Source organism: Ischnura elegans, chromosome 9, assembly GCF_921293095.1.
Source record: "Ischnura elegans chromosome 9, ioIscEleg1.1, whole genome shotgun sequence".
Taxonomy (NCBI): domain Eukaryota; kingdom Metazoa; phylum Arthropoda; class Insecta; order Odonata; family Coenagrionidae; genus Ischnura; species Ischnura elegans.
The window spans coordinates 51,020,729-51,034,931 of NC_060254.1; the positions used below are offsets into that span (position 1 = coordinate 51,020,729).

The 14,203-nt window shown below is 37.7% G+C and overlaps 1 protein-coding gene across 1 annotated transcript in view; it reads left to right on the forward strand.

Annotated features, from left to right (window-relative positions):
• Positions 1-14,203, forward strand: part of LOC124165665 (lachesin-like) — a 327,508-nt gene that overhangs the window by 228,209 nt on the left and 85,096 nt on the right. The window contains exons 3-4 of the mRNA XM_046543146.1: positions 249-456; positions 12,847-13,008. Of these exons, the coding sequence (XP_046399102.1) occupies positions 249-456; positions 12,847-13,008 (370 nt within the window). The remainder of the gene's footprint in view (positions 1-248; positions 457-12,846; positions 13,009-14,203) is intronic.

Sequence of the window (14,203 nt, forward strand, 5' to 3'; positions counted from 1 at the left end):
ATGCAGCAGGGAAAACTAGCGTTCAATCGGAGCGCTTGGCTCAAAGTTTAAGTAGTTTAAAAACGTTACGTTTTCGACCTAAACATCATGAATTAATTTGGTGCCTACTGGCATTAGCTGTCCGGGGTTCAAATTTCGTGACACAGTTTTTCGCCGCCCTGTTTAATATATTATATTTCCAAATATCTCCTATTACAAAATATTTTCTTTGTTCTGACCGCCGCTTTCCCTTCTCCATCTCGTTTCAGGTGGCGTGGATCCACATTGACCGTCAAATGATATTGACCATCCATAGGCATGTGGTCGCCCGGTTACCGAGATTCAGCGTCTCCTACGACAACCAGAAGACGTGGCTGCTCCACGTGACTGCAGTGCAGAAGGAGGACAGGGGATACTACATGTGTCAAGTTAACACCAATCCCATGATCAGCCAAGTGGGATACCTACAGGTCGTCCGTAAGTGAATTATGCACTGAATTATTTTAGTTCACTCCAATTTCTATTGATAGTATTGAGTCTAGTTATCAGTGCGGTAATCGTTCATGACTTGGGAAATGCCCAACGGTCATATCCCCAAGATGAAGCTAATCTTGAATAATAAGCCATTTAAAACCAGCTTTATTTGGTGCTGTTGATGAATATTACTTTGATTTTCTCCAATGTTCATTTATTTATCTGATTTGATTACTTAGTTGTTCCATTGATATCCTCTACACATGAAATGTTTGAGCAAAGAAAAGTATATGTGAGTGCCAAAACCTTCACATGCACATTATTACTCTGTGAGAGACCTGAAAAACATTCGAAATTTTGTTAAATTTTGCATCAACTGGTCTCAATAGCGGCTCATATTTGTTTTTCAGTTGGTTGTTTAATATCTGAAGGATTTCATGTTAGTCACAGATTTTTTTGGTAAAGGAACTTTCACCAACATTAAAAAACAAATATACTTGAATGATATCCACAACTCCGGAAATCTCCTTTGATGTGATGTGCATCAAGTATCTTTTATTTCCAAATATACGCTTTAATAATCTTTATGAGTAGTTTTGAAAAATATACTATTTATAGAATTTATAATGAGAATTATTTATCAAAATTTAGCTTTTTGAATAGAGAACCTTTTGTTTTTTTATGCCCTCAACACCTCTTGCTGTTGTCTTCACCAGATGAAATGCTGCTCCCTTGAAATTCGTCTGTTTCTTACCTTAAGCCATAGGAATCACTGCACTTTTCCGAAAAGAAGAAGAAGTTTAATTACCTTCAAGATCAATATTCTCCGGAAGACTATATATAAAAATTGATGGAAATAATTTTGATTTTTGAACGTGAAGAAGACTGTCTGACGCGAAGTGGGAAAGGGTTGTGTGGCGTAGGATGAATTTTAGACAGCCAACTGAAGAATTTTTTGAGTACCTAAGGTAGGGTCAGGGGTTTGGATGTAATGGATTATCGCAGGGGGTGAGATTGATTCTTCGATAGTCCTCCCATGCGGTGCTACGGAGGAGTGACTCATGGAAGAGCACCCATCTGATATCTTGGCATCCAACGCCCTCTTTCGCCCTCCCTCTGCTCTTTCACGGATAATTTGACGCAGCCAAGAGAGTCTTTCAATGCTCCTCTATTCTTCAATATTCTTCACCCTACGCTCATCACCTCGTCCTTCGACTCTGCGGTTGCATCTGCGGTTCTTGCGGTTACCAGGGAGAGTGAACAGGAAGGTTGTGGAGATTCCTTTGGATGCAGGGCGAATGCGTTGAGTGGAACGATTAGCAAAAGGGAACTGTTTAGCAAAAAAGGGAAAAATGTGTAAGTGAACTAACTGACTTTAGACGAAAATTTATTGGGTACTAAATTCTCAAACTCATTTAGTTGGAATCGGATTTTGGTCCATTGGACTGATATTATGACGCATAGTAAATATTAGTTTAAAATGAGTGTTTTGCTATGTTTTTAACTTATTAATTTTTCTCTAGTCAGCATGCATTACAGTATCCCAAGAATATTCCAACTTCACCTTCTAGGGCTTTTTATCTGATAATGACGATACTCTTAATAATGTTAGACTTTTGCAAACTTAAAGAAGTATTCAAATTTAAATATTTCCTCTATTAAATTGGTGAAGTATATTACAAGTTTTGGGAACCCAAACTTATGAACTTCACAGTTTTTAAAAATACTCTACCATCTGGTACCCAACATTTTTAAGGATCAGCATGTATTTTATTTTATGGCTATTTATCGGAGTTAAAAAAGCGAATAAACCGACCTATAAGAATTTGGCGTGAAATATTATGAAAAAATTATGTTCTTAATGAAAAACGAACACTATTTATTTTATTGTTAAAAAAGTACAGGATTATTTTATATCAGTATTACCCTTAACTCTTGCCGACTGCCATACTTACTGAAAGGATCCTTACTTGATTTATTTTTCTTTGTTTCGAGATATCCGACTTTTCAAAAAAAGCGAGATAGGAAAGGGAAGCAATATGAATGCTCACCAGCCAAGGGACAAAAAAAGTCGGGAAAGGTTAAACGGTGGGCTCGGAGAGGAAAAAGAAGAATTATTGTGGGGCTTAGCTGTGGCGAAGTAGATTTTCGAGACGGATTTCTGTGTGGAGAAAAAAAAACGTGAGATGGATATAAGTCGAGTGGAAAACCTCAAGGGAGGAGGAAGGAGGGGAGAAAAAGGAAACAGATATGGAAGGAAAGGAGATGGATGGAGTGGAAATGGAAGAAAAGGAAGTGTGCAAGAGGCTGGAACATGTTCCATGTCCCAATATAGAACGCACAATTTTGATGGAAATGTGAAGTAATGTTTTTTCCCCTTATTCTATTCCATTGAGTGAAAATTTCCCTGCTATATTTTCTTTTGAAGGTGCAGTTCAAATTCAATATTTAACATGGAGTGTTACGGCTAGGCTAGATGGTTCATTTAAAAATTTTCCATTATAATTTATTATTTATACTTTGATGTTACGCCAAGGAGATATTAGATCCGCCACAAACAAGATTCGCAATGGCAGGAAAAACTTGTGCTCCTTACCTTAAGCCATAGGAATCACTGCACTTTTCCGAAAAGAAGAAGAAGTTTAATTACCTTCAAGATCAATATTCTCCGGAAGACGATGTATAAAAATTGATGGAAATAACATATTGCTTTAACATTTTTTAGTTACTTGAACTCTAATCCGTACTACGTGTTGTAGTTGGTGTCAATTTGGAAAGTATTTTGTTTAATAAACCTCATGAGACTTAGCCAAACTTTGCATTATAGATCGAATGATATCACTTGTGGAATTCGTTTTTGTAAAAAAAGTATTTAAAAAAATCGGAATTAAATGAATTTTCAATCGCATTGGAAAGCGAGCGAATACTTCGCTAAGAGATGGATATAGTGCAAGAGATGAGACTAGAGAGAGGATGATAAGAAGGAAGGGAAAAAAAGATGATAAGGAAAAAGAAGCCATATGGAGGAGTCCTTTCTTCTTCCCCTACCTCATCTGTAGATGGGGCTAAGGAGGGGGAGAAGGGATGTTAGCCTTGAAGTGAAAGAGAGACGTGGAGCCTTTTTTTATATCTATCCATCCATTTTCCTCCAGTTTTTATCTTTTTATTTTCTATTTTTACCTACTCCGGCGATCGTTTACGTTCTCTTATCTATCCCTTCGATTTTGGCATCTTAACCGCGCAATCGAAGGAACAGATGAACACGAGATGGGGTGAGACGTGGGGTGTGGTCCCGGAACGGCCCAAGGGAACATCTTTAGCAAATGTTCGCGTGGTATAACATGATCGGATATGCGTCCTCTGCACCAATTCAGTGTGCCCACTGGTGTGGATCCGATCGATCGGAGACGAATAGCTGTCACAAGAGGGAGTAGATTAGAGGGGAAACGAAGGTCTGGTGAGAATGGGTGATTTAAGCCGTGTAAGAGGAAAATAATTCTGGATGGAAAGCTGAATGGTGCAAACGAGTAGTTGACCCCAAGCGACGGGCCATTTATTTTCTACTGATACCATCCTTAGTCAACTTGTGTATGGAAAAAAGATGCGCTCAACTACTATTACCGTAGACATAATGGCTATAATGAATAGAATAAAACTCATGGCACTATAACAGTTTTATACTCGTGTCATTGCATTTTGTGTGATACGTCAATTCCTATTTTTAGTCCTGATGTTCCCGTTGTGAAACCGCACTGCTCGCAAACATAGGAAATTTTATTCTTATCAGCTTGCTAGCTGTTTTTTTTTAAAGAATATAAATATTTTCTTTTTTGACTTCGCTTATTTCTATTTAATGTTGCTAAACTTTAGAATTGTTTGATAATTTTCAATTCTTGAAGTGATATAGTTTTTTTCACATTTTCATTTGGCATTAAATTCATTTCTTTGTGTTCCAGATCAAAATAAAAAGTGGTCTATGAGAGGAGTGGTTTAAATAGATACGTATTTCGTTTCACTAAATTAGGTTGTATTTAAGTGAATATAAAACAAAGGTATCAAACAACTCTCGCCAACTGCCTCTCCAGGCGCCAACATAGCACACACTGCCTCTCTGTCTCTTACCATCGGTTCGTTAATCTCGCCAGAGGCCAGTGGCGGCGCTATCTATCACAGCGTCTGCTCCCATTATTGGCAGTGGAGTATAGTAGGGTTCAAACACTTTTCTTCCAAATGAAAAATAGAGAAATAGCGGAAGTGTAATTAATTGTCACAAGGCCACATTGCTAAATTCCACCATAAATCATTAGTATTTTTGTTTCATATACACACAAAAGCGTGATATGCACAAAAATGCAAATCCACACTCCCTTTCAACATTTTAATTTTCATTTTAAATTTCACGTTGCTTTTATCAATAAAACTGCTTTTTTAACCCAATACTTCTCTAGCGAAGAAATTAATGAATAGTTAGCTATACAAATTAGACGAATTAAATCTTGGAATCCTGAATTTGGGTACAATGAATTTGTGGTAGTATGGTAACAGTGGTAATTTCTTATTGATTATATGGCGTTACATTTCCCTTCACATTGCATTTTCTACATAAAACCTCATGTCATTGGATGACTTGAGCTATTCTGTCATGAGTCTCATTTCAGTGGAAGAATTTTTGTTAATTACGGCGGCTAAGTTCTTTGAAGTCATATGAGAGATACTGCGTAACACACGTAGTCCTAAGTTTTCCTTGGCGAATAAATTGTGCGATAATATTCATCATCGATAAAATATAATGAAGAAGAAACAACTAAATATATTTGATCCAATTTTTCTCCTTGCCTCACAATTTTTTTGAAGGTCAAATTTTTAAGAATGATTTATTCGATTTCAACTGTAGCTCCCGGGATGTAACATCGAAAGATAGTGTTGGCGAAAAATTCTTCGCTCCAATGTACCTATAAGAAGGCGAGTGTAACTGCAGGAGCACTGAGATGTAGCCAGTGAGGAAGAAGATTTAGGTCAACTTGGAGTTAGGATACTTTCATTCGATACTCTGACGATAACTTGAAACCTACCGTGGGCAGCACATAAAAGAAATATTTGTGCCAGAGACCTGAATAAGCACGTATTCGTCAAGCGCATTGTGCGATGAAAAAGTAAAAGAGAGGTGCTATTTCGCTATATCCAGTCACGCCTTCAATATGCAGCGAGCATATGGGATGGGATATAGATACACTTCATCCTTAACCTATTTCCGCCCACCCTAGCCATATGGCTACATCCTACCTTCTGAGCTTATGAGGCTCTTGAAGAAAACCCGCACTTTTTCTTGCTGCCGAATCTTCACAAATATTAACATTAAAAAGAAGAATTTTGTGCTTTCACATTAATATTTATTCACAAATTTACGACCTGATGATGACGTCTAACGTTCAAACCATGGTCGTAAATTTGTGAATAAATATTAATGTGAAAGCATAAAGTTCTTCTTTGTAATGTTAATTATGAATCGCTTTCACCAAGTTACGCCTCAAACAATCAACTCCACAAATATGTTGTTTAACCTTTGCAATGCACTTGTTAGTTTATTTTGAAGACGGTCTAAATAAGCCCACTAGCGGAAAGAGACGAGGGCGAATCGAATATTCAATATGGACGTAATATACTGTTTATAAATTGCATGTAAGTGTATTAAAAGTAAGCAGAAAATGGCATTTTTTTAGATTATTTTAACTTTAATTCGTCGAAAAATGTGCCTTCCGTTCATATTCATCCTTTATATGAAGGTCACTCGTAGAATTAGAACAACATTGATTCTGATCTCATTATCACCAAGTGTAGCTATATGGCTGCGCGTCATTCTGAAAAAGCAAGTTGATGTATCACCAAAATATGTCACTGGATTAATGAAGATGACCATAGGAAAAATTCGTCTAAATATCTTCATAACCGCAAGCAGAAACTTTTCTGGGAGGATATGGGTTAATGAATACAAATTAAAGCTGAGCCATTCGTCAAAAACTGCTGCGGGAGTACAGAAAGCGTTACATTCATGTTAAAAAAATTAGGCTGGGAGACGCTAGCAACTGATAGGCTGCACGATAGGCTAAGATTGATTGAGCAACTGAGAATAAATATCTGTACGAGCAAAACGGAGAACATCATATCTACATTGAACCCCACTTTATATTCAGGTCCGGCAGAAACGATAAATTAAGAGAGATATCGAGCCGAACGAATAGGTATGAGAATCCGTTGTCCTCCGTGCTTTAGACTTAATAAATGCTAGGTGTTATTTCGTTAGAGGATATCCTTTTTATGTGCAAAAGGCTGGTTCCCTATGACCCTGTGCCACATGTCTATTGAGGCAGCATGCGGGGTAATATGTAGATATAGAGAAAGATTTGGTGGAGATGTTGATTTTTCAGAGAGTAGGCAAGAGAGAGCATAGTTACTAGGGAAAGATTGAAATAGGAGTCAGAAGATGTAGTGTGGAAGGAGACATTTTGATGATAAAGATTGAGTGGTTCGGATTGACACTATCCCTTTGCAGCTCACAGATATCAAAAATGTTGGCATCAGGGATGAGTGGTAGGGGCGAGATGCCTCGTAGCGTGATAATTAACCAATACGAGCAGGCTGTTGTTCCGCGTGGTTATTACGATGTCCTTTTTTGGGTTGGCAAGGAAAGTAGGTTTGGAGTACACGGAGTGCAGATGAGATAGGCAAATAAGGGCAAGGGCACGGAAGGTGAGGAGAGGGGCGGGGAAGGGAGATTCCAAATGAGTTCTTCTCCGAGGGCGGTGGAAGAGAGGCCCACGAAATGAACTGAAAAAGTAATTCAAATGCAGTGTATTATGCAGCCTCGCTTTTTTCATTACGCCCTCCCAATAAGTGTGCCACATGTCCTCTTCAAGTACGAAAGGATATTGCTTTTTAAGTTGACCTTGCCGCAGAAGTGAATATCGAGGTCATTTCGTGTAGTGGAGAGCGCACGCTCTTTAGAGTTGATCATGTCGTTAAAGAAGAGAAACTCGACTACTTCCTATCCTGTTTCATTACTTGTATTTTGTGTTTTTGCGTTAAATTTAAATGATCGTGAGAAGATTTTTCTCAGATAATCAACTATACATGAGGTTAGTTTAAATCAATAAAGTTGCTTCAAAATGTATCAAAGGCGTAAAGCAAGACTGGTATTCTTGAATGTGTTTTGAATACCTGCTATGTAGGATGCAAAAAAGATGTCATTATTTATTTCCACAAAAATATTTTGCGTTTGCATACGGCTACACAGATTACGACCAAAGTTAGTACGTGCGTCTTGCATCCGTACCCCATCTTCAGCTTATGGGTGTGTCTGGCGCGTCCTTTGCGTCGTTTTCTCGTTACAGTTTGTTTCGTCACACGATATAGAATACAGCGTCGTACAATATAACGTCTGCGATTGCATATCCTGACGGTTAGGCACACTTCTCGACTGGTTCCAAGTAAAAGCATAACTCGAAGGATATGAGGGAATTAGCTAAAATGAGTTGCTCCAAAAGCCGTTACGAGTTAAACTTATGCTATTTATACTTTTTTGTAAATAGTGCTGTTTTTGCCTCCAAGAAGCCCCCTTTTCAACGCGGAAAAGGTATCTTCACGACAACGCAAGGCTGAAGTGATAGTTGGGGACGTCGCCAGAATGAATAGTTGAAAAGAATGTTGATGGAGACTTCCGTGGGGTGGTGCAGCATGCGTAGCAAGGTTTTCGGGTTGACCTCCACGTCGTTTCATCTTTTCGTTGTTTCGTCGTTTCATCGTCATGAAGATGAAACGACGCGGAGGTCAACCCAAAAACCTTGCTACGCAAGTTGATAAGAATGTTTCTCCCGGCAGTTTTACCCTGTGTGTTTTGGTGTTTGCGTGAGTGTGAAAGTGAGTACCTGGGCTTGCCGTTTGAGAGGCTGTGTTTGGCCCCTGTAGTCCTTTTCCATCTTCGCAAGCCATTGCAGCAAACCTGGGTCGGTGTAAAACGGACAAGTGTAACCCGTTACGGCTTAGGAGCACCTCATTTTACTTTTATAACTCAAACAATTTCACATTTAAATTTTAATCCTTCCGGTGCAAACGTTTTTGCTGAAGTATGCGTTCACACGATGGTTTTGGTCGACGCACATACGGACGCACGTTATGATCGGTTTAATGAGGCGGGGTATAAGCTGATCCCGTGCTCGGTTTAGGGAAATCGTTTTTTCCAATGTTTAGTATTACATAATGTAACATTTTTTATTTTTCCTTTTCAAACTTCACAAATATTTTTATTACATTCTATAAACAAACTCGGGAGCAAAGTGACACCCGCACGCCACAACTATTGCAATCCAAGTCCTCCTACACTCCATCCCGCGCCGTCAACAACAATGGGGAATTTTCACATTTTTTGAAAACTCAGTCAAAATGTGGTAAACCTGTAGGAAATAATATATACCGGGGGAAATTTCAATACTAGCGGTAGTTTTCGAGATATTAAAGGTCAAAGTGGAGGAGGGGGGGGAGCGAGCGAAAGTAGTGTGTCCAAGAGGAGTGACGTCATTTCTCCCCAAACAGAGTTGCTAACGTCCGAGGCGTGGAGTTAGGAGATTGTTGCGGTATACGTACGCCAGTATGACGGTATGTTTACCTACGTGAAGTGCTGTTTATAACCTCGAATAATAAATATTGCTTGGTGCCTATGTGTTCAAACACATCACGAAATTCTTATAAAATATTCGTCCTTATGTCGAGCAATAAAGCGAGAAGAAAGAAGTGTATTAAGGCGATGAATAGGAAGAACGATCTGTCGATGAAAATGACGGGATTTGTTCGTGAAGATCACTTTACCTTAAGTAATTACAACAGAATTATGCTGAGAAATGACTTCAGCGTGTGGTGCGGAGGACGTGCAGTTGCCCTGTTTGCGCAGTACCCGCCTGTCGCTTGCATGTTGTTTTTGCTGAGCTAGCGTAGGTTGACGGCCCTCGTAGTACCCGATGTCTTATAATTATTGTATTTTTTGAATTTATCAATGATTAATCATGATAAGAATACTTAAAGGGTACATACAGAAGGCTACCCTCCCTATCTCCTAAATCAATTGATTCACATGCATAGAATTCCAACTGAACTCCCTCGACACCATATTTGCTACCTAGGAGTGTAGAATTTGTAAGAGCTCAATAGTATATAATCACGACCTCCTCCAATTAACTGACTTAGTGCCATAGGAGGAAATGCAACTTGAGGAAGTGATGGAAAGCCGAGATCAGGAAAAGTCCTGCCAATTAAAACCAGAGTAAAAAACTGTTAGTGTTCAGAAAAAAAAACCTTCAGTATACTGTGTTCTTCTTGGAAAAAAAGGCAGAAATGTATTTAAGAATAGACTGTGAAAATTATTTTATTGTCAATTTGCTGTCAGGAAAGACTGGGTTACCTGTTGTTGTTATGTTAAGAAAAATTATACCCAACGAATCCTCCAATATTTTAGCTAAGAATATCTCAATGTCTCGCCCTCGACAGCGGCACGATATTTTTCTGCTTCCATTATTCCGATGGCTAGTCTTTTGAAAAATCTGGTTTTTTGGGTTGACAAAAAGAAGATATTGCTTAATTTTGCAATTCCCTTTCCTGCTCGCCTTCACATGTAGAGTCAACTATTGATTGTTTAGAAATAGACATTGAAAAGCCATGGAAACCCAATTTGGCAAAGTTTAACCTGAATTGGAGCACAAAAAAATAGATGAGTATCCACTACAGTGAGTGACATTTTCTCTTGTATGGATCAGTATTTTTACTGCGATTAGTACATCAAATTACGCTTACTTTATTACGCTACGAGAGGTATAAAGTAAAAAAGTGAATTGCGAAGGAAACTCTAAATCCTTTTTTTACAGTGCTAATCAGTGCATTATACTGCTGATAGTGAAGAAAAATAGAAAAAATGTTTTTCAAACGCAATTATTTCAAAAGGAATATTTTTTTAATTGCTATAAAATTAATGAATTTTTTATAGCTCAAATATTTCTATCTAAACTCAATCAAAAAATAAATAAATCATTTGATTATTCTTTTGAAAATTTCATTTCGAGGCGTTATGGCGACCGGGCAATAGATAGTGTCATTCGCATAGACTGGATTTCTTGAGCGAATTCCAAAAGGCTGTGGGGTAATTGTAGACGCGCGTTCAAACTAACTGCTCACTCATTCAGTGGTAACATTTGAGAGTTAATTAGACCACCAATAGTTTCCAAGAATGTTAAGAGCTCTAAAGATGTAGTTATGCTAAGTAAGCAAATGGAAAGCTTTAGGCTCCATGAGGAGAGAGTAATAAGAAAGATCAGAGAATATTAGTTGCTTGTCCTTCATTCCTGCATTGATAACCATTTGGTGCACAAACGTAGGATTAGAGGATAGCTTTTAAAGACAATCACTTCTACCATAACGATATTCGGGCTCTGCCTCAATGATGGGGAAACTTTGTAGGAAGCGACGGAAAATACTTAGAATGCATTTATAACCAATGCACACATTTATAGCCATTTAAAAAAATAAAGTTATATTTTTCATTTAAAAAACGAGAGATTAGTTGCACACCTAATACTATTTAACATAAATGATTGAATTTTGTCATTAGTTTACTAAATAGCTTATAATTATTTTGTAGTCATCTAATAGAAGTTTCATAGCTAACATTAAAAGGTGTATTATCTTATGCTAATCATTAAACAGCTAGTATAAAAGTGGCTCCAAAAGCACATAACCTGTCAAAACATGTACACACTTCAGACAGTATGCATACAGAACACACCTTAAAACTGTAAGTACATAGTATGATGTGCATAAAGTGTACACAAACATTACCTTAAATCTGTGCACAGAAAGTGTTTCACAACATACTGAATCAAATATCCGATATCATACTGAAAGCCAAAAATCATAACTCGTACCATATAAACTATATTTGCACTAACTAGATGCATCAATATTTAATGCAGAAATTTTTAACGGAGGCCGAGTGGCCACTTCTGTATTCGTAAAAGCTGGTCCACTGATGGCAAAATAAACGAGAAAAAATTACCGCGAAGCCTTCACTTCTTTAATTTCTGCAGCCAAAAAGTCCAGGTTACTTTTAAAATATAATGCCATCATTAAGGAATCCACCTTTGGGAGATTATCGCAACAGTATTTTCACGAATCCGTCTTCCATTTCGCATATGTTCGATATATTTTTGTTATACGAGTACAGAAAATGTATAAAATATGCTTAACGTGACTAAATACCGTCATAAAATGTCTGAGAGAAAACACGGATTAAAAATATGTCGAAATATTAACTTACTCAACGAGTGCTTCATTGTAGCTTCTGTGGCCGTGCACGCAAAACGAAAACGCCGTAGGGAGAAATGACGTCACCAACAATCAGAGCTAACTTCGCGTTTGCAGACGGATTTCACTGTTTTAAATGAATTTCATGATAAAACCAATGGTTTACGAGAAGCTTGATTGGTGAAAATGGATTCCTGGTGAAAATTACTATAAGTATCATGTATTATTTCGATGAAAAAAATTTCATGCAACTTCCCCATTGCCCCGCTCCACCTCTGCTGCTAATTATTGTCCGCTTCATTGCACTTCTCCTGTCAATCGTCACACCCACATCCAATCCAAAACAACTCAAAATTAAGTGTTATAATATGTACACCATCACCATACCATCATCTTCTTTGTTTCTTTAACTTAAATTCTGCCATGTGACCATTAATTCCAAGTTTCAAGTTACCCACTTCTCTGGGTACTATCCTTTCCAAGTAACGCCGGGTCGCCTGCTAGTATATTAATTTATTGTAACTTTTTCAATTATCCACTACTAACTTAACAAATAATTTTATTACACTTCATAAACAAGCTCTATAATTTGAAACTCGGGAGCAAAAAACAACATCAACAAGCCGCCATGACTATTACAATACCATTTGTACTAACCGTACTACCACTCACTGAGCCACTGCCATGAACTGCACCAGTGGGGATCTTGAGTTCTGCCGTATTCCTTTCCTGCGGTCTCTTTGCCTCTCGTAGGTGCCTCCTTTTTCTCTGCGTTCTTTACTTCTTTCTGCCGATCTTGAATTCTGCCGTATCTCTTCCTCCGCTCTCTCAATGCACCACTACTTTAGTTTTCCTCCCGATCTTTTTCTATTACACGTCTACCTCCTCCCTCTCTCCATACACGACTCCCCTTGTGTATATCCTTTCCGCGTCCCCCACTACCATTCTTGCCTCCTCACTACCATTGTTAATTTTAAATTATTTAATCAAACAACATGGTGGCTTGTTTACATTATGTTACAATATTGAAGCCCAAATGTTGTTCATTTGCAGTTCCCCCCAACATCCTGGATGAGAAGAGCTCTCAGTCAAGTGTGGCAGTGCGAGAGAACCAGAATATCACGCTCATGTGTCAGGCGGATGGCTTTCCGACACCCAAGATCATGTGGAGACGAGAGGACGGACAGGGGATCACCATAGACCGACGCAACAAGGGTGAGTTTGTTTCAATGCAGTTTATGTGTATCCTTGGACAGACCTAAACTTTATTTACAATGATAAATATGTTTACCCTATCATTTTGCGAGTGAACTGCCAGCAAAAAAGTCTGGAATTTTACATTCTTTGGTATTTCTTTCTGCTATTGGGGTTTTCATTTCTGTTGACAAAATCACGAATTACCTAGCTATATTTTTCAAATTATTAGGTTTTTAATTTGCTTATTCTTTGTACCGGATGTTCATAGTCTATACTAATTGGGCTCTAATTATTTCTACAAACCGCTTACTTTCCACTTCATTAATCATCGAACTGAGTGTTATTTAATTCTTAATGAGTGCAAATATTTGTAAATATTATCGAATTGAGGTATCAGTTTTCCAAACATTTTCGGTTATTCATTATTGAAAGCTTTAATCATGATCCAGTTACCTGTAGAAACGTCGGGATGTGTGTAGCATAATAATCAGTTGATATTACACTACGTATTTTTGAAATATGAGCTTAAAATATGATAGTTCTTCCTGCAGAGACATTTTCGGTTTTATGACTGTTTTTTTATTTAAAAAACTTGATTTTTTCATGTTAATGTTTTAATATCCTCAACTTTTTCCAGTGTTGTGGACCAATCATAAATATTTTCTCTCTGCGCCTTCATGAATTTTTTGTCAAGGGTTATCAGCTGTGATTGACGTCGTTGGAAAGCATGTTATTCCAGCGAATCCACTAAAAACGCGAGAGGCCGCTAAAAAAATGGCCACAGTCAGTAGTCAACACCAGCCGCCGCAAACATACAAAGTGAGCCCAAAAAATAATCTCTTGTTTTTCACCAATAATAATAATATTTATTGTTCTTGGACAAATGTCCATTAATAACATAAGATGAATATAACCAATGAGACATACATGTGAAAATTCATTGATGAAATTCGCATTAAAAGTTTGTTTTCATCGTTGTTTTTTTTCCTCATCATTTTTAAATCGAATGCGTCGCTTGAGCTTCAAGCTCGTTTATTCAAATACAATCTCCGCGCATACCATTTTTCGATTTCACTTGATACTTAGCTTCGAAATATAAAAATATACTTCAAGATTACTATTTTGTAGATAACATATCTACAAAATAGTAATCTTGGTTTTAGGAGTTGTGGTTCTTGTCGCTGACTAGGTACTTAACTGTCATGCATGGCAT